The sequence below is a fragment of the Canis lupus genome, chromosome 15 (genome assembly GCF_003254725.2).
Source record: "Canis lupus dingo isolate Sandy chromosome 15, ASM325472v2, whole genome shotgun sequence".
NCBI classification, from domain to species: domain Eukaryota; kingdom Metazoa; phylum Chordata; class Mammalia; order Carnivora; family Canidae; genus Canis; species Canis lupus.
The window spans coordinates 39,033,079-39,054,672 of NC_064257.1; the positions used below are offsets into that span (position 1 = coordinate 39,033,079).

Genomic DNA, 21,594 nt, shown 5'->3' on the forward strand with positions numbered 1-21,594 from the left:
AATCTGCCAATCCTGGCAGACTAATGCTTGGCCTTTAGCCAGCTACTGAATGTGGAAGTGGAAGGTGGGAAGGAGACAAAGAAACCCATGAAAGCTGAGAAGATAGATCAAGGACCCCTGAAAAAAACCTAAAACTCTCAGGGGCACCTTGCTGGCTCAATAGGTAGAGAAATTCCAGCCCCATGTTGGCCATAGAGATTACTTCAAAAAAATTTTTTTTCAAACTCCAAAAGAAAACATCCTCAGTAAAAAAAAATTAATAAACATTTTTAAATAAATAAATATTAAATGTGTTGGACAGAGGGAGAAATTAAAAATGGCTATTTTGATCTTAGTTATAAGTGGAGCAGAGTAGCAAAAATAACATTAAATCTTACCACAGTTCTCCCCTCACATGGACTTGGGGCCAAAATTACACAATCTCTGTCCTCCCCCAACCCTTCAATCCTAAGCCAAAAATGTAGAAGGAAGTGACTGTGGTTTTGTAGTACCAAGGCAAATATAAATGCTTAGCAGAAGCAGATATACATCCCTGTGAAAAAAAAATACACTTTAAACTCAGAACTCCTAGAGTTCTAACAGATCAAGCTCTAAGAAACACAAATTTAAAATCAGAAACCACTGAACATGAAAGAAAATAAGCCACGAGAAAGAATTTAGAGAAACAAAAAAGAATAAAATCTATAAAAACGTCACACGTCATGTGATGATTACCTACAGCATATAAAATACATATGATCAATAAAATAAAAGAACAAAGAAAGGATATCAAATATAATTTAAAAAACAAGAGGAGAATCAAAATTGGCCAGATGTGAAAATGAACTAGACAGCACTTCTAGAAATGGAAATCATAATGTTTTAAATGGAAAAGCTTAATAACAGGTAAGACACAGCTGGAAAAACAAGTATTGAACTAGATAGTGGATTTTTTTTTTTAAGTACATAATTCAATTTAAAGAAACAAAAGATTGAAAATGTGAAAGGCAGGACAGAATAAGACTCAATATATGTCCAATCAGAGTTCTAGAAAGAGAGGTTGGGGATAAGTAATTCAATGGCTAAAAACTTTCCAGGACTTATGAGATACTAATATTCAATTCGAGGAATACCGAGCAAGATAAGTTAGAATACATTGTGAACATATTACAGTTCACTTACAGAACACATAAGATAAAGAGAATATCTTAAAAACATCCCAACAGAAAGAACTAATTATCTAAAAATAATTAATAATTAGATCAACCGCTAACTAATCAACAAAAATAATGACAGAAAACAGTACCTTCATGTGTCAAGAGAAAGTAATACCAATCTACCATTCTATATCCAGCAAAAGTATCTTCTAAGAATGGGAGCAACATAAAAATATTTTCAGGGATGCTTGGGTGGCTCAGCAGTTGAGCATCTGCCTTCAGCTCAAGGCCTGATCCCAGGATCCAGGATCAAGTCCCACATCAGGCTCCCTGCATAGCCTGCTTCTCCCTCTGCCTATGTCTCTGCCTCTGTCTCTGTCTCTCTCATGAATAAATTAAATCTTTTTAAAAAATTAATTAATTAATTAATTATACATATTTTCAGACAGACTAAATAATGAATGGTTACTACAGATCCTTACCGAAAGAACTTCCTAAAGATTTAATTCAGGAAGAAGTACCTGAGGTGCAAGAAGTAATGTTAAATAAAGAGAATGATAAAGAGAAGGCTAAGTCCAAACTATTTATTTATTTATTTATTTATTTATTTACTTATTTTTTTATTTAGTAGATTTTATTTATTCATTCATGACAGAGAGAGAGAGAGAGAGAGAGAGAGGCAGAGACACAGGCAGAGGGAGAAGTGGCTCCATGGAGGGAGCCAGATGTGGGACTCAATCCCGGGTCTCCAGGATCACACCCTGGGCTGAAGGCGGCACTAAACCGCTGAGCCACCCAGGCTACCCAAACAAACTATTCAAAAATATAACAATAATGTCTACCTTTTTGTACTAATTTGGTTTTCTAGATACTCTGATATAAAAGTGGGTACTTTAGACACTGAAATGGACTGCTCTATAAAATGAAATTATATAAACTTCACCATACATAAACAATTCTTTTGGAGGAGACAGATGTAGAAGACCTCGGTCCCAAGAGAAGTTTGACTTTCAGTCATTATATAACTTGGAGAAATCACTCCATATCTATGAAAATTCACATATCCTTTTAAATAAAGAAAATATTAACAACTTGGTAGGGTTATTGGGAGAGTTAAACAAAATAAACAAGTCTCAAAAAGCATTTTATTAACCTAAAAAATAATGAAAAATACTATCATTATTGCTGCTAAAAAAGCAATTAGAAAACTTATTTTTTTAAAACATCAGTGATGCTAATATTTTCAAATTATATATAAATATATATGTATTGTGTGTATAATAATATCCCTTACATTATTCCAAGAAAAAGGGTTATGTTAAATAGAACAAGTATTTTTATACAATAGATAAGGAGACCCTGAACTCTTAAATAAAACTAGAAAAAGTTAGCAGATGATAAATACATTTTTAGCCTGAAAAGATTAATCAGTTTTTCCAAATCCAAGATGGATATAATTAGCTTATTGATAGAGAACATGAGGATGGAATGGATTGTTCTCATAAATTTAAGGTAAACAGTGGTATCAGGAACCATTTCTTGCTATCACAGTAGTATCAAAAATAGTACAGAATTTAAATATTCAAATCTATCAACTATTCCTTATCAAAATGCAGGTTAATTCCACAATATCCTCCAGTTGACCATACCCTACCTTGAGTCTGTGTCTACTATCCTCATTCAGATTAGTATCATTCTGTTCATCTCAGCCCTCTATTCCAAATCCACAATCCATAACTCACCAGATCTTGAACATTATTCTCATGAAATAATATTTAATCCAAAACATTCAACAAGCAAGTTGAATGTATACAAAGAAATAACACTAAAATAGGTGAACCCAAATCCTCTCAATCCTCGAGATTTTGTACTGCTTTTCTCATGGATCAAATTTCACATTTTTTGAAAAAAATCATTTAAAATAATCATTTCCAAAACAGACAAAACAGACAGTTATGCAATTGATAATACAATAACACTTCAAAAATGCATCCAGGGATGAGATATGAAGCACTCACATCTCAGCACTGCTAAGGAAAAAACACCTCTGAACATAAGTTGTAATGAAAACTGCCGTGAGAGAAGAAATTAAATGATATAATATACGGAAATGCCAATAGTTGAATTGCTGATGAAAGCAAAGAAATTATCTTATTGATTGGAAATGTCTATTAATGTCAAGTCTCAGTAGCACCAAAGCTGAAAAAAAACAAGACAAGTGATAGGAAAGAGGGAGACCCTGTTTTAAAGCCCTGGGTTTTAGCTTCCTTTTTGTTCTTAACCCTATGTATTTCTGTGGCTTTTGTGGAAGTTCAGTCATGCATATAAAGAGATATTTGTTATGCTTTATCCAGTATTTCAAGGTGTTTTAAAATGGTTTCTTGGGTTCTGTATTCCACCAGATTGTCAAAACAACGGATGGAGAGATGTTGGAGCTTGCCTGTGCTGGTTCCCCCTTCTGAATTTAACACCTCTAACAAAGTCCTCCTGAGCTTGAAAAAGAGAGTGACCAGATAGATAAAGGAAGATTAATTATTTAATAAAGGAGAAAACAGATAGAACAAAGATGCCAAGATATAAAGTAAGATTGTGGTGATGATCATAGAGAAAATAGTACAGGAACCAGAGGAGATGAAAACTATGAGAACCAAGACATAAGAGCCAGTGAATAAAGATAACCTCAATGGAGACAGAAAGCCAACTAGAATAGCACGTATCTCAGCAGTAACAACTCCCAGCATGCTGGCTAGTACCAGTCAGCCTTACGGGCATCTCCCAGAATTAAAAGATGAGAACATCCTAGCCTTTATAAACAAACACGTGACTTCTGAACAAGCTGGGAGGCCACTACTCTTTTGTATCCTGCATTAGCTAGTCTATAGCTGGTTAATTGTGTTCAACACCAGGTAATGAACTTTTACAGGAACATTGACAAGTTAGGATGTGCTCAGAAAAGAAGGTCCCGAATGACAAAAGACTTAGAAAAACATCATATGAAGAAGAGCCGAAGGTTTTAAGAAAGTTTAGATTGGAGGGGAAATAGCACAAGAAATATGTCTTCAAATCATTTAGAAACAAGATTCCTCCTCTCCAAAAGATCTTTCCTCCTATCCAACTAGGGACCTCGTAGCCTCGTCTTTACCTTTTTTCCTTCACTTCTTAGAGAAAGAATCTGTTTTCCTCCTTAAAGCTAATTCTCTACTTGTGCTCTTATCACTTCCTGCTGCTTCTTGAATTTCATAAAATACCTTCACCATTTCCCTTGCATCCTCAATTTCAGTCTTCTCACTGAATCCTTGCACCCTTCATAAAAACACAAAACTTTTCCACAATCCAGCATAAAAGAGCCAACCAAAGAAATGTCCTGGGAACCTGCTATGACTTCAAGCTGCTATTCTGTATCTCACTTTTCTTTACTCCATAATTTGTAGAGTCATCTTCCCTTCTGTAGGAACAATTTCTATTTTGTTACTACCATCCTCTCTGGCACATAGACGCAATACCTGGCACAAAGCAGGCACTCCATAAATACATGGTGAATGAATGAATGATTACATGTAACTGTACTATCTTGGCACCCCTCTTACCACTGCTTTCTTATTGACTTCTTTTTCCAGAAATTCTGACTATTCTTTATTCACCTTCTTTTCTCTACATATATTCTCTCTCTTATAAACCCATCTGTTCGCATGGTCTCATCTCTCACTTCTCTTAGGCTAGCCCCATTTAAGTAGCACATCCTAAGCGGGACCTCCCACCCCGTTTCATTCAACATCACAACAACCAGAGTATTTCCTTTATGGCACTATCAAAATTTATAATTTTTGTTTATGGTTTTATTTCCTGTTTTCCCTACAAGTTACTCAACTCCATGAGGACAGGGAATAAATTTTCTTATTCACATAGCATAGTGCCTGGGAGCCTGGCCTGAAATGGCTAGTAGGAATATGGCATCCTTACAGGGAAGCTGGGTTTTTGGTTCAAGGGAAGGAAAAGAAGTTGCTGGGATGGTAAGTAAGATAGGTCAGGGAAGGCTTCCCTACTTACTAAACATCTAAGCACACACCTGAAGAAGGCACAGGACTAAGTCACGTGGGTTAGTAAAGCAAAGGTCTCAAGGCAGGAGCTTGCCTAGTATGTTCCAGTAAGAGCAATGAAACCACTATGGCTAAAGCTAAGTGAAAAATGGCAGAGTATAGTCAGAGATGGCTTCAAAGAGACAGCAGAACTAGGTCATGTAAGACACCCCCTAGCCAATTTAGCTTTTGCTCCAAGTGAGATGGAAAACCACTGGAGGTTTTTTGAGCAGAAAAAAAATTGATATGATCTAGTTTAGTTAGTTTAGGCTGCTTTATTGAAAACAGAGGGAAAGGATTCTCTTATAGCCTGAATGTTTGTGTCCCCCAAAATACATCTGTTGAAACCTACAGTGTGACTGTATTTGAAGAAAGGCCTCTATGGAAGCATTTCAGGTTAAATGAGGTCATAAAGGTAGGAACCAATGTAATGGGATTAGTGTCCTTCTATGAGTTGGACACACTAGAGTGTTCTCTCTCTTTCTCTCTCTCATTCTGTTTGTGCACAAAAGACCATGTGAGTACACAACAAGAAGACAGCCATCTTACAAGCCAGGAAGAGAGCTCTCACCAGGAACAGAATCTGCCAGAATCTTCATCTTAGACTTTCCAGCCTCCAGAACTGTGAGAAAATAAATTCCTGTTGTTTAAGCTGCCCAGTCTATGAGATTTTGTTATAGTCCCCTGAGCAGACTAATATAGAGGGGAAGGAAAAAGCAGGGAAGCCAAGTTGAAGGCAGGAGATGTGCAGGACTTAAGCTACAGTGGTAACAGTGGAGGGAATGAAAAGTAGTGAAATTCTAGATATATATTTTAAGCACAAAAACCAAAAGGATTTGCCGAGGGGCTAAATGTAAAGTATGAAAGAAGTGCTGACGTTTGGGAACTAAACAACTAGCAGGATAGTAATGGCATTTGCTGAAATGGGGAAGTTTAGAAGATGGGCAAATCTGGGGAGACAGAGTTATGGAAGCTAAATGTTCAGTTTTGGAAATGTTTGAAGGCTCACTAGTCATCCAGTAGATATGTCTAGTAGGCAATTATGTCCCTAATTTAGAATTCAGGGTAAGGTCCAAGATGAGTATATAAACATGGTTGTTGTGAGACAAAGATGCCATATGAGGTCAGGGGATTGGATGAGGTCAACTAGGAAGCAAGTTTACAAAGAAGAAATGAGGTCTAAGTACTAACCCCTGTGATACTGATGCTTAGGGATTGGGAAGTGGAGAACAGGTTAACCATGGAATGGAGATGGGACAGACTACATTACTCCCTGCTCCAGTCATATGCTCTGTGTCATATGGCTGCAGGTCCCTCCACTTACATGGGTGGAGTGGATTTCTCCACCCTTTGATTTGGGACATGGCCTTGTGACTTGCTTTAGCCACCACCATATGGTATCTGTGTGATACAAGCAGAGGCATAAAATGTGTTTAGGTACATAAAGCAGAGCAGACCGGGCCAACTTTGAGCATGAATTAGAACTTCCCCAGATGACCTGCAAACCTGAGAATGAGGAAAAAAATGCTATTGCTTATTACTGTATACCACTGAGGTTTCTGTGTTTGTTGTGCAGCAGCACCATGGCAATGGCAATAGCTAACAATTACAGGGGTTTACAGAGTTCCAATGTAAAGATCTACTGAAATAAAGGCTGGCGCAAGAGAGGGAGGTATGACTTTACAAAAAGGAAAAGAAAACAGGAAGGTTTAATTCTTGAGCAACTCCTACGGATAACAGGTTTGTGAGGCCTGACAGATTTATCTAGCTGCAAGGCTGAATGGAAGGCAATCAAGGTCTTTGACTCTGCCCTACCTGGAGTAAGACCAAGAAGGAGCAGAGAAGCAAGAGAGAACAGTGACTCAGATGTCAAAAGAGAAAAGTGTTTCTAAGAGGAAGAACTGCTTTGTCAATGTCAATGATAAATCGAATTGGCTGCTGGATCTAACAATATGGAAGCCATTAGTCACCGTACCAAAGAGGGGGAAGAAAGACTTTTGATAGACTAAGGAACTGGAGTAGCTTCAAGAGAGAACAGAGGAAAGATATCTGATACAATGAGTAAAAACACATCTTTCTAAATATGTTGTTATGAAGGAGATTAAAGAAAGGGAACAAAAGCTAGAGGGAACTGGGGGTTCAAGAGAGAGTTTTTCTAAAAGATGAGAAATACTGTGACAGCTCTGTGGGCCTATGGGAGTGATACAGTGGAGAGGGGAAAATACATAGTATTTTAAGGGGAGGATCAGGTCTCCAAGTAGAGGAGTCAGCCTTCAGAATAAGCCTCAGTTCATTTAAAGCACCAGGAAGAAAAGCAGATGCACATCCACCAGCAAATGTGGTGGCACAAAAACCATCATGATGGCTTCTGTTTTCTCTGTGAAATAAAGCAAAGTCATGATCACAGAGAGATGACAGAGAGGAAAATGTTAAAATTTTGGGAAAAAAGGAGAAACTTTAAATAATCCTCTAGGAAAGGAGGACTGAATGGATTATTAAAATGTAATCCATCCATTTTAAACACATAGGTCTCCTGCCACGAGAAGCACTTAGAGAACAAAAAAATGGTACCTTACTCGGCTTTCCATCTTAACAGCTCCTAGCATGGGAACTTGTACTCTTCATTATTAATTTTCTATCATTTTACTTTCATTTCCTTTCATATTCAAATAAAATCCAATCAGCTTAATGTTTTGCCAGTACTTTAACTTTTTAAATTTTAATAAGAGAAGCTTCCAAGAAACACAGTTAAAGCACCAGCATAAAAAGACACCATCACTACCTAGTTACCCAAACCAGGTTTGAAATCCATAGAAATAATTGCTAACTTCAAGACAATCTTGCCAATTAACACCTAACTTTCTAAATATCTTAAGTATGACAGTTCTCTTTATTAAGAAATCCTTTAAGACTAAAGGGTTTGCATATAAATATAATATGAAATTCACCTAAGCAGGAATTAAATTATTTTCCTCAGTTCAAATATGCGATATAATTCAAAACTGCTGAAAGAGAAATGAAGCAGAAACCAAAACTACAGAAAACACTAACATAAATTACTCATTTTAAAACATTTGTAATTAAAAGAAAAAGAGAAGATCCTCCAAAGTCATCTCTAAATTTTAAAGAATTATTTATAATGATTTGAATGTAATTAAAGTCTGAAAGTGTATTGCTATAATTTACCAAATGGGATTATTTTTATAGTGCTAATTTCCAACTGATAAACTATAACAAGTTAATGAGAATTAAAGCCACTGAAACAGTTTAAGGTTACTGTCTGGTATTCTTCACTCTCACTGAGTAAGAATATGAACAAATATCTACTTTAAATGTGATATTAAAAAAGTTTTGCAGTGGGGGTGCCTGGGGGCTCAGTTAAGTGTTGTATTCTTTTTTTTTTAAGATTTTTAAAATTTATTTATTTATGAGAGACACACAGAGAGAGGTAGAGACATAGGCAGAGAGAGAAGTAGGCTCTGCAGAACTCAATCCCAGGACCCTGGAATCACGAAGTGTCAGACTTTTGATGTTGGCTCGGGTCATGATCTCAGAGTAGTGAAATCAAGCCCTACATCAAGCTCCACGTGGATCTGCTTCAGATTCTCCCTCTCCTTCGGCCTCTCTCCTCCCTCTCTCCCTCTCTAGAACAAACAAACAAACAAAAACTCTGCAGTGAAACTGATGGGCAAACTTGGTGACATTTTATCTGAATCCCATAATAAAATTAAACACCAAAAAAGACAATGAAACAAACAAAAAATATATTTCCTATAACAAAAGCAAAACATAACTAAGGGTAACTAAATACTAGAAAATTCAATTCATTGGGATATGTTTTAGAATATGTTGTCAGTTCTACTTCTTGGAAACCTTCAAGAGGAAATCATAGTGTGAGCATAAATAACAAAACACTGCCTGCCCTGCTCAGGTACCAGCCCTGATGCTTCTGATTAAGTGTTCACAGTGGTCTGAACATATTTTGTCTCTTTCATCCAATATATGAGTAACAAACCCAAGTGCCACTGGGGTAAAGTAGAAAATCTAAAGGAACAAATCTGGCAATGGTAGATGGTAGAAAGAGTTAGAAAGAGGTTGGCACCATCTAAAAGCATTCAAATTCAATATTTTAAAACACATTTTTAGCCAGAAAAATGTACATCTGTAAGCTAAGTTATATCTAAATTCAAAATCCTAAAGACCTTCAAGCTCCTCTTCAAATATCACTCTTATATCTCTTCAAGTCCTCCCTCTTACAATCTATAATTTATTCACTGATATCCCATAGCCCTTTGTCCTACTATTTATTTTAGTTTTTCATGTATAGGAGTTATTCTTGCGAGTTTTTGTCTCCTCCATGAAATTTGGGCAGGGATCTTACTTATCTTTAATTTTCCAAAAGCACAAAATATAGTAAGTAGTATTTTATGAAAAAAAAAAAAAAAGATGTACCATACACATACTTAAAATTGAAGCTAGACTCTTCTGGTCATGTCATCTGGTACAAAATATGAAAAGATCTTGGCCATGAAGTGAATTACTGATTTCAGTCATAGTGAAGTCCTTGGTTATGAAGTACTCTGTGCCATCAAGTTCAGAAATACTCCAGAAGTATCTAGAGTGCCTGAGTTGCCTTTGGCCCAGGTTTTGGGACTGAGCCCTGCATCCAGTTCTCTCCTCAGCAGTATTCTGCATGTCCCTCCCCCTAACCTGTGCTTTTTCTCTCTCAAATGAATAAATAAAATCTTAAAATATCTAAATAGCTAAATAATACAGGCAAAGCTCTAGTGAAAAATCGGTTTTAGGGTGCCAGCCTGAGATGTAGAATTAGAAGGCCTAAGATTTTTAAAACTTCCATGCAAAATCCCCTAGAGACACAAGATTCAACCTCTAAACAATTCCTAGGAAAAGTAGCCTCACAATTTTGAACACTTTATAGTATTTGGAATGTTGCAAAACTGGCCACATTTGTTACCTCTGGGTATTCACATTCCTTTAACAATTCACACACTCTTCTAATTAAGAGGAACAACCTGTGTTCCTAACCATTGAATCTGGGCTGCCTTTGTGACCTGCTGGCCAACGAAACTCTGCAGGAAACACAGGATGCTTGCTCCCAGCCTAGACCTCAAGAGACCTTGTAAAATCCTGTTTCCTCCCTCCCGCCCACCTTCCTCTTCTCATGTGCACACAGGCATGCACATAGAACCATACCACTGTCATGTCAACAAGCCCAAAGGTGGCTTGCTGGATCATGAAAGACACATGGCAACATCATCCATTATCCCAGACAACGTCCAGTCAATCTCGGCAGCAGAGCCACTCAACTGACTTATAATTGACCTCAGACACATGAGAGAACCTAAGCCAAGTCAGAACTACTCAAAGAGGCTCAGATGAAATCACCAACCACAGAATTATGAGCTAAATAAGTAATTACTATGTTAAGCCATTTATGTTTTAGGATATTTTGTTATACAGCAATAGCTTACTAATACACAAGGGAGAAGGACATAATCTGACAGGAACCAAAAGGGTCTCTGGAAGATAAGAATGCTGCTACTGACTTGGGAGACAAAAAACAGTAATAAAAGGAAAAAACATAGTTAAAAAAAAGTTAACATTAGAATTGGAGTTAACTTGCAACAGATTAATAAAAGTAAGTTGCCCTTAAAAAAAAAAAAGTAGGTTGCCCTTTCCTTGTAGAGAAATAAAACCTTTCCAAATGTTATCCATGCTTCAAAGTTGTACTCAAATCACATCTCTCCAATAAAATTCTTTCTGATTGCTCTTAGGCAGAGTGATTTTTCCTTCATTAATAATGTATGGAGAGTACACTACTGTGTAAACAGGCCTGGACTTTAATCAGTAAGTATAAATTCATATCCTAGGCTTATCAGCTATACATCCTTAGGAAAGTTTCCTAACTCTTTGAATCTGATTCCTCATCTCTTAACTGGACCTTAGTAGCTTTCAATCCCACATAGGGGCTGTTAAAAAATGGATTCTAAATACGCCAACATATTACACAAAGTACAAACTCAAAATACATTAAATTGAATTTTGATTCAGTCTTTCCTTTGTTCAACCTTGACTGGATTTCTAGTATGTGTCAGGCTCTGTGCTAGACATTGAGAGGGAACAATTACCAACAATATCACACACAACTGCCTTCTGATAATAATTTTTCATTCATATAGCCCTAAAATTAAAATGAGGTTGGAAATCATGCCTCATACCTCTTCATATTTCCCAACAGTGTATGTATGGCACAGCATCTTGAATTTAGTAATCGTAAAAGTATTTGTGGACAACTTAATTAAAAATGACAAGATGGGGATCCCTGGGTGGCTCAGCAGTTTAGCGCTGCCTTCAGCCCAGGGTGTGATCCTGGAGACCCAGGATAGAGTCCCATGTCAGGCTCCCTGCATGGAGCCTGCTTCTCCCTCTGCCTATGTCTCTGCCTCTCTCTCTCTCTCTCTCTCTCTCTCTTTCTCTCTCTCTCCCCCCTCCCTCTCTCTCTGTCTCTCATGAATAAATGAATAAAATCTTTTTTAAAAAATGACAAGATTTCTACACAGAAATTTTAACAACTGTATTGCAAAGCAGAACAAGAGAACCATCACTTTGAAAGCGTAGCTAAAAGAAGACTCACTTGACAGCTCACATCCATTCCTGCTTCCAACAGAACCTGAACAACTGCTTTGTGGCCATTGCGAGCAGCAAGGTGGAGCGGTGTGTGCTTTCTAGTGTTGCAGCTCATTAAGTTAGGGTGTGCGCTGATGATCATTTTGACCACCCTAAGTCGCCCATAGAGTGCCGCCAGATCCAAAGGTGTTTCTAGCTTACTGTTCCTGATGGTAGGATCGGTGAGCTCTTCCAAGAGAACAGCAACTACTTCTGAGTGTCCATACTGAGCTGCACAGTGCAGGGCAGTTTCATTTTCATTGTTCTGTTAAGACAAAGATATAAGATCAGGTTCTCCAGAAACTCAATTATCAAAATCTAAATAGTAATTTAAAACCAGAGATACTTTGAAAATATAAGTTTCAAATTTACCTCTTTTAGTAAGTATGCCTAATAGCATATTTGATAAAAGTACCTATCATTTATTGCACCAAAAAATAATATTTTTCCATCATTTTAATAGGAAAAAATCAAATTTTCCCCTACATTATATATTCTAGTTTACAAGAGTGATAAATGATTTAGTCACGTTAGTCAGGGGCCCTACTGGGCCCAGATGGTCAGTGTTATCTGTACTGTGCATCAAGCCTCCATGACATTTGTTAATGAGAGAGATTAATAACAATTATAACCCACTTTTAATAGACTGGCTTTCCAGAAGACAGCTGAGATGGTAAATTCTTGATAAAGATTCACAGAAAGATTTCCCAACTAAGTTTATGCAAAAAGAATGAAGACATACTGGCCCCAATATTAAATAGCATCTGTTTGAAATATAATTATGGATCGAGAGGCAGACTTCGACCCACTGCCAGACAAGCTACAAAGAGTATCACAGTATTACATATGTACCTAAGAAGTGTTTCGGTTTTCAATCAAGCTATTCCTAGAAATTTAGCAAGATAAAAACTGTACCTGGATGGAGCTGGAGGGTATTATGCTAAGTGAAATAAGTCAGTCAGAGAAAGACAAATATCATATGATTTCACCCATATGTGGAATTTAAGAAACAAAACAAATGACCAAGGGAAAAAAAAGAGACTCTTAACATAGAGAACAAACAGATGATTCCCAGAGGGGAGGGTATAGGGGGATGGGAGAGATAGGGGATGGGGATTAAGAGTACAGTTACCTTGATTAAACCGTGAATAATAAATGGAGTTGTTGAGTCACTATATTATATGCCTGAAATGAATATAACATTGCATACAGTAATTAACATATCGACTACACTGGAGTTAATTTTTTTTTAATGTTAAAACATAGGAAACTAAGCCTAGTCACAAGGCAGATGGACCTTTCAGTCCACTCAGACAGATGATGTAGGTAGATTATATATGACTATGTCAGAAGGTAGAAAGATCAGTCAGGAGAAATGAAAACAAAGACATTCTAGTAACAACAATGCAACAATCCTGAGTGAGGGCTCTAGAGAGAAAGGGGCAGCCATCATCAGACCTAACACTATGTATCAGGCACAGTTGCATTCCAGTTTTGTGTACTCATTTCATCTTCACTCTGAGATAGATACTATCATTATTATTGCCGCTTTACAGATGAGGAACTCAGTCACTGAGTAGTTAAATGGCCTTCAAATATACTGCCACTTAGTGTTGGAACCAGGATATGAATGGAGGTTCCCTTGACCCAAAGTAATTGCTCTTTTGTTTTTTTTTTTAAAGATTTAATTTATTTATTTGAGAGAGAGAAAAGGAGCAGGGGGAGGGAGGGAGAAGCAGACTCCCTGATAAGCAGGGAGCCCTACATTGGGTTCGACCCAGGATCATGACCTGAGCTAAAGGTAGACGCTTAACTGACTGAGCCACCCAGGTGCCCCCCAAAGTCATTGCACTTAATATCATCTTCCACAATAATAACTATAACCACTGTCACTTGCTAAATGTCTAGAAACTATCTACATCATCTCATTTCTCCTACACCACACTGCCTGCCAAGTATTGCTATACTGTCAATGAAGAATAGGAAATTAGTGCTCTGAAAGCAGAATTTCTACAGATTTTGCCCCAAAACACTGAGTTGCAATAGGAATGAGCTACTTAGATAGCTGCTCTGACCATATAAATAAAAGGACAAGTAGGGTTCAAACCCAAACATAACTTAATGTCCCCAAGAGTAAATCAGACTCTGGCTCAATGGCTGAATGAGGCAGATAGGTTGAGAACAGAGAGTGAAGAGCAGAGGGAGGATTTGAAAACTTAAAGAGAAGAATGGGAAAAAAAAAAATGACCGCTATGAAAGGCTTCTTACTACTTCACTTGCCAAACAAAAGTGTCAGAAGAGGACATCTGAAGGCCAAATTCAGAAAAAAACCTATTCCTTGGAGACAATCAAGAAGTCAAAACATAATAGATGGGGAATCCAGCTGGAGGCATTGTTTCTTCCATCAGTCTACAGGTTACTTCCTCATACAGACTGCCACATCCATGTCTACATTCCCTGATTTTTCTTATCTGGCTAAGTTTTATAAGCCTGGTAATAAAATCAATCTATTACTCTATATCATAAAAATATGATATAAAAATATGCCTTCTGACCAAATCAAATTTTCCCTTGGTTGGAAAGAAATTCAATTTTCAAAACACAGCACCTCTCTGAGAAAAAGAAAAGTCAATTAGAAAAGAATGATAATCAAACACCTTTCTACATTGGCAGAGGCCTTAGCATAGGAAATTATACATGCAAAATTGAAACTTTCTCTATTAACACCATCTTCCCCTTGAGAGCTGAACGACCTAACACTCGTTCAGCTCTCAAGGGGAAAAAATGCCCCACTTACTTGGGAGAAAATATTCATAGAGTTTTCTTCATGATCAACACATACTTGTATGGTCACATCAGGAAGACCACAACCTTTACAACCTTTACAAGAGGCATAGTGTCCATACCAACAAGTGATCTAAGAGAACCTGATCTGAAATAAACAGATGGTGAAGAAGTACTGATTGATAATTGCTAGTATGTCTACAATGAACATTCTTGACCAGTTCTGAATTCCCTCTTTTTTTTACCAAATGGGTGTTCTCCAAAACACTAGACAATGGGCAGCAGGACAAAACTGGCTGACAAAGATCTTGCTTCAAAGTAAAACTAATGAAAACCAACATTAATTAGGTTTGAGTTTTGGTAAAATGCCAAGGGAATATAGTTATGAGACAGGGCTCTTCTTATTTTTGCCCTAATGTTAAAAAGAGAGAGAGAGAGAGAGAAGGTAAAGGGGGGAAGAGCTGAATATACAGAGAAACATAAAATGCAAACATACGTAACATCAAAAAAGGAAAATAATTGGTTGACAAAAGGCAGGAAAGGTGTAGCAATTATAAAAATCATAATCAGGGCAAGGGCTATTTTGTTTTCAAAATTGTGTTGCCCTAAAGTGACCACTCCTTCTAGGGCAGTATAGAATGATGACAGAGGTTGAAGTGCTGACACAAAACCATTAGCAAGAGTATACGCTCTGTCTGAACCTATCTTATCTGCAAAATGTGAATATTAGCCTTCCTTTAAACCACAGAGTACAGTGTATAAATAAAAAGAAACAATATGAAGGAAAACGCTTTGTAAGCTTTAAATATCAAAATAAAACATAGAATCATTTTGAAAGAAGGCTGTATTAGAAACCAAAGACTACTTTCAGAAATCAGAATGAAGCCCTGATAACTCTACATAATTTACTATCATGACAGAGTATCATTATTAATGAAGAGCTGGAGCTTTGCACTAGAAAAACCTGGATTCAAACACCGAGCACTCAGTAGCTGTGATATCATGGGCAGGGTATTTAATCTCCCTAAGGTAGCTGCCCACATATATAAAATAGGAACAAGGGATGCCTGGGTGGCTCAGCAGTTGAGTGTCTGCCTTTGGCTCAGGGCCCCGGGATCGAGTCCCACATTGGCCTCCCTGGATGGAGCCTGCTTCTCCCTCTGCCTATGTCTCTGCCTCTCTCTCTGTGTCGCTTGTGAAAAAATAAATAAATAATCTAAAATAAAATAAAATAGGAAAGATAATTGATCCCTACCTCATGCAGTAGAGCTTAGTAAGATAACACAGATGAAGTACTTTGCACACATCCTGGCATATAGTAAAGAATCCACAAGTGACAGTATATATGATGGAAATACCCATGTGCTATGGTGGAGGGCTCTGAATTAGAGTCCAAGTCTGAGTTTTAGTCACTCAATACCATGTCTCAATAGAGGTTAATTTCTATTTTCATTCCTTTCCTCTCTTGCTTAAATACATAAAGGCTTATAAGTAATGAGTACATTTCTATCCCATGGGGAGGGAGGGGGAATAAAGCTAAAATTAAAAGTTACTTTTATGAAAATAAAATTCCCACATCAGAAACTTAGGAGAAATGACACTAAATGGAAGACATGGGTCAGCACTAAAGTACTACTTACATAACAAATACTGAAAGCATGGCATTAAAAATCTCAATAAATTTTCAATTTGTTTCCAATAGAAACCACAAGACAAAGAAACTTTAAAAAAAAAATGAATTTCAAGTGTTTTTGCTTATTTTCATGTCATCCAAAAAATATTTTGCTTGTGAAAACCAACATCCTCTTGTTTAACCTTGGATTGTTTTTCCATATTATTATTTCAAGTTCACTTTGGGGCATTCAGACAGTTTTAAGAATAACCACCAGATGGCTCATCCCACAAGTGATCTTTTAGCTTTCGATTTTTCTGAGAAACAAAACAGCATTCCCCTAAAATTCCCTTTAGCATGAGATCCTAGTAAAGACAGGCAGATCTGTCATTTTTTTAAGACTGAATTTATGAGTGTATTCGCACAAAAATACACTGTATTTTGTGACCTATAAGCATAGAAATTTTGTGATAAGTATTAATAAGACACCTTCCGATTAATGAAACATTTTTTCCTACATACAGGAACTAAATGTTCATTTCTACAACTGCATTTTTCTGGGATAGGGGGAATGTATTTTTCTCCCCTTTGGTGTTTATAGTTAGTGCCAGTGTTTTACCTTTTTATTCTTCAGTCTGAATTTCAGTCAAAGGCCTGTAAAGTCTGTATTCATTTGAACAGTATGCTAATCACACTTTATTAGAGGTGCTTGCCCTAGAGTAACCTACTTGCATTGATATTGGACAACTGCCAACCTGCAGCTTAATGCCATGATTGTAATTCAATTGTTGGACTGCATGCTGATTTTCAAATATAGTTTTACAAAATGGGAACAGTAGGGGGCATGCAGAGCTCAAGATGTTTGTTATCACACCGTATTAGGAGCCTGCATTTTACCTTCTGAAATCTGTGGTCTTATTTATTTAGAACACTGAGAATGGCATTCCTTTTTTCAATATGTCAGTTATGTGCACTATGGATATCATGTACTTGAAAATATTTTTTACTTTATCTGTCAGTATACTGCTACTGGTATTTTATTCAATATGCTCTGGGCATACATTCACATACATACACACAGGAAATTTTTAACTTAATACATGACTAGCAATTGTATATATTGTATTTTGCATTTTGATTCACAAAACTATTTACTGTGGAAGTGTTAGGTAAGTGGAAAGCATTACATAATGAATTCATCATCATTGTTTTAGCATTTACATTTTTAATAAGAAAAGGCCTAATTTATATTACAAATGTGAATTCTGTTCCATCTTTAAATATTCAAAAACTATAAAATGGGTGCTTATGTAAGGCAGGCAAAAATATTACAGTTACTTCCCTTATGTGGGATTCTCTTGTTAACAAATATCTTTACAAATGCCCAACTTAGTACTATGTACCTTATACAAGTGCCGAAAAATTTTTCAGTTTCTCCTTGAGGAAATTTAGTAGTGAAAAAAGGTCTTTGGCAGGGTAAAGATAGAAATAATCAGTTCTTCAAAGTGGCCTTGCCTTTGCAAACCGCTAGAAAAACTATAGCATGAGCAAATATTTGACAAGTGCACCTGTTCATTGACTCTGGAATGTGACGGTCCATGATGAATAAGAATCTTCACAATTTCTACATCTCCTTTCCAGGCAGCCAGGTGAATAGGAAAATAACCTTTGTTGTCTGCTACATTTGTTGATGCCTCATACTGAAGTAGTTTGAGAACTATGTCCCTAGAAGGAAAAAAAAAAAGAACAGAAATGAAAATATGGTAAATACATAGATTTCATTGAACAGATCATTATGAAAGTATACTAGATGCTGGCTGGCAATTTAGAGCAAGAGATATAAAATTGGGTGTAAGAGTTATTAGACTATTCAACATTTGGCTATTTTACTTACCTAGAAAACCATCACCACCATACATACACACACACATAGCACTGACTAACCAATGAGAGTACGTAATGGAATCCATTTGGGTAAAACCTAATTTCATAACTGAACGAAGTAAGTAAAACTTTTTAAAAAAATACCTCTTCCCATTTTTTTAAATGGAGTTTTTTTTTTTCAAATAGCCCATACTTGAGATTTAGCATGAAGGAAAAGCAGAGTTAAATAAGCAAACTCCTTATTTACACACACATACACACACACATGAATCATACTACAAAGAGACATTTAGGTAATTTTTACAACATTCCTGTAAGAGAGTTGGAATAAGGAATTGAAGATGCAGATGAAAGAGAAAGCAGACAGCACAGTAGAAAAGGGGAGGGAAGTTTAGTAACTTTTCAGCCATGGCACACAACATATTTTGAATATGTGCTATTTATACTTCTACACTCCTTCACCTCTCTGTTCCAAACTAAGAGATAATATTAAGAAGAAATTCATTCATGAGACAAGTTCCACCACTGATGCAATATCAGTTCATACATAATGAATGTATTCATTCATTCATATTCATATAGACTCCATCTATAAGCATCTTGTACTCAATCCCCACCAAGTCTTCAAAGTAAAAATTCTAAACTGCAATACTCAAACTCAAGAAGACTTATTAATTTTTGGTATTATATTGAATTTTTATCAACCAATCAAAAATAGTAATTATAAACAAAAACTATATTTTTACTTGGAAGCATTTATCACACAAATTCTAAAACTTACTAAATGAAATCCTACACAGGTATACACACACACACACACACACACACACACACACACACATATATACAATTACAATGAATTCTAACATTATTTCTTGTACATAACAAATCATGGTAGGAAGAACAGATGTAACATAACTAAATTTAAACATCTCATGAAGCCAGACTTTAAATGTAAAGTAACAAGAAAAATTGGAGGAAGTCTGAATAGATGTTAGAACTCTAAGAGCTACCCACCCCCTGCAACAAGCACACAAATAGACATGATACAAACAACATTACAGTAAATGGTAAAATATAATGCCCAGAATATGGTCTAAACCTGTAAAAGGGGGCAGTATATATACTTCTCTGGCATAAGGATTATTTTAGGCCAATTACTTTTAAGAAAGAGTAAATACTGTTAAAGCTCTGAAAATAGAATAAGGAGTTACCCTTTTGTAAGAGACATTTTATAAGAAAATCTCCATTTGTAAAGGAGTCTCCCTCTTTGTTTTTGTTTTTTTTTAAGATTTTATTTGTTTATTCATGAGAGACACAGAGATAGAGAGATAGAGAGAGGCAGAGACACAGGCAGAGGGAGAAGCAGGCTCCATGCAGGGAGCCCGACGCGGGACTCCATCCCGGGTCTCCAGGATCAGACCCTGGACTGAAGGCCGTGCTAAACTGCTGAACCACCCAGGCTGCCTGAAGAGTCTCCCTCTTTGTACCACAAAATGATCATGGACTCTAAATCTCTAGAAACTTTTATCAAGGGAGAAGGCCACAACTTAAATCTGAGTAACAACCCCATAACTTATTCACTGTCCTTTTCTTAATAATCTCCATAACTAGTTCCCCTCAACAAACATCTTTTTATGTTTAGTAGGAAATGGTTTTTAAGGAGGTGGCAGGGGCCATTTCAGGGAATTAACTCAGTTTTTCTGGGTATCTCTCATGTGTACAAGAGGTATACATATTATTACACTTCTTGTTTTCCTCCTATTAATTTACCTTTTTATTATGGGGAGGGACAAGGAGTTCCTCAGCCAAGAACCTAGAAGGGTAAAAGGATAATTATTCTTTCTCCCCCACGTATGAAACATTGGACTTTATAGATAAATGTATAAAATTATGATAAGGAACCAAGAATATGTTGTAGAAATATTTAGAAAGTTTCAAGGAATCCTAACTTTCTAATGATAAAATTTCAGAGAAAATAAGAATAAAATCTCACTTTAGCATTCTTTTTAAGAACCAGTATTTTTTATAAAATCTGAATTTAGAAAGATTTTGATCTGAGTCCTAGCTGCACAAACTACCTAATGATGTGACCTCTGGAGAAATTATTTAGTCCTATCTTTGTTTTTCTTTTCTGTAGGTGATATTGCAATAATAATAATAATAATACCTACTGGTCAAGACTGGTAAGAGTTTAAATGAGATCACAGAAGAGAAGCCACTCAATAAATAGTAAAGTACTATACAAAAATATAAGTTCTTGCCCCAAGTGAAAACAAATTCCTTTAAAAATAAAAATGCTTCCAGCAAATCACCTTTGCAAAGACAAATGTGAAAATCAGAAGGACACTCGAAGGTTGTTGGGTTCATGTATTTCTCCTCACCTCCCTGCCATGAAAGAGTTATTATATAGGATCTTCCATTCTGAGATAAATAACTACAATGTGGTAAGAAGGATTCAATACAAATTAATAAAAAAGCAGTTAAAAATCAGAGTATCTGGTTTAAAATTCCAACTCTCTACTACTTACTAATTTGGTTACCTTGGGCAAATCAAATAGCCTCTACTAGTCTTTCAGATATTGTTAAAATAGAATTCAGAGACGACATCTTCCTGCCAGTCTCAAAAGGGTTGTGGTGTGAATCAAATGAAAAACAGATATGACTGTAAAACTATATACAAACAAACACCAGTCTCAAGGCAAGCTGCAGCAATGTTTAAGAATCCTAGTGACTTTTTAAAATGAAACATTTCAGCATTTAATAAAAGGTAAAATAATACCAAAAGAAGACACAGTTAAACACCTAGATCCAAAAAGTAGAATTCATACTACTCACAAAACAGCCTTCTCCAAATTCATGTATCAGAGAAAGATTCTTATGTGAAGGGTTTTAACTTTATTCCTCAATGCCTACCAAATAAAAAATAATAATCTGAAACCTCTAAAAACATTTGCTTTCAAAGGATAAAGAGTTTATCAATTCCATTTTCTTTTATTCTCATGAAATCCATTCAGCGTATAATTTGTTCTTTGGCTCAATTCTTGTTGACAATTTCTAATAACATATGTAATATACATCCATTCTTTATCAGGAAGACTGACAAAACTGAAAAAACGAACTTACTGACATTTATATTGTGTCATATTACCACTACCTAATATCTAAATCTGAAAAGGATAATCTGTATGCCTATGAAATTACCTTTGGTGAACACTAGAATCCTAACTAACCACTACTATATTTACAATTTTTTAAAAATATTCATTTTATTAAATTTATTTTTTAAGATTTATTTATTTTACAGAAAGAAAGAGAGAGAGTGCCAATAAGAGAAAAGGCAGAGGGAGAGGGAGAAGGAGAGAAGCAGTCTGCCCACTGGGTAGGGAGCCCTGCCTGGGGCTCTGTCCCAGGA

The 21,594-nt window shown here is 36.2% G+C and overlaps 1 protein-coding gene across 14 annotated transcripts in view; it reads right to left on the reverse strand.

The window, feature by feature from the left end:
* Positions 1–21,594, reverse strand: part of ANKS1B (ankyrin repeat and sterile alpha motif domain containing 1B) — a 1,053,015-nt gene that overhangs the window by 868,104 nt on the left and 163,317 nt on the right. For all 14 annotated transcript variants that reach the window (XR_007402223.1, XM_025439286.3, XM_025439282.3 and 11 more), the window contains exons 3-4: positions 17,864–18,020; positions 11,868–12,164 (exon numbers count right to left, since the gene is read on the reverse strand). Coding sequence is in view for 13 of the 14 variants with exons in the window: in XM_025439286.3 (XP_025295071.1) it covers positions 11,868–12,164; positions 17,864–18,020 (454 nt within the window). In the remaining variant the exon portion in view is untranslated. The remainder of the gene's footprint in view (positions 1–11,867; positions 12,165–17,863; positions 18,021–21,594) is intronic.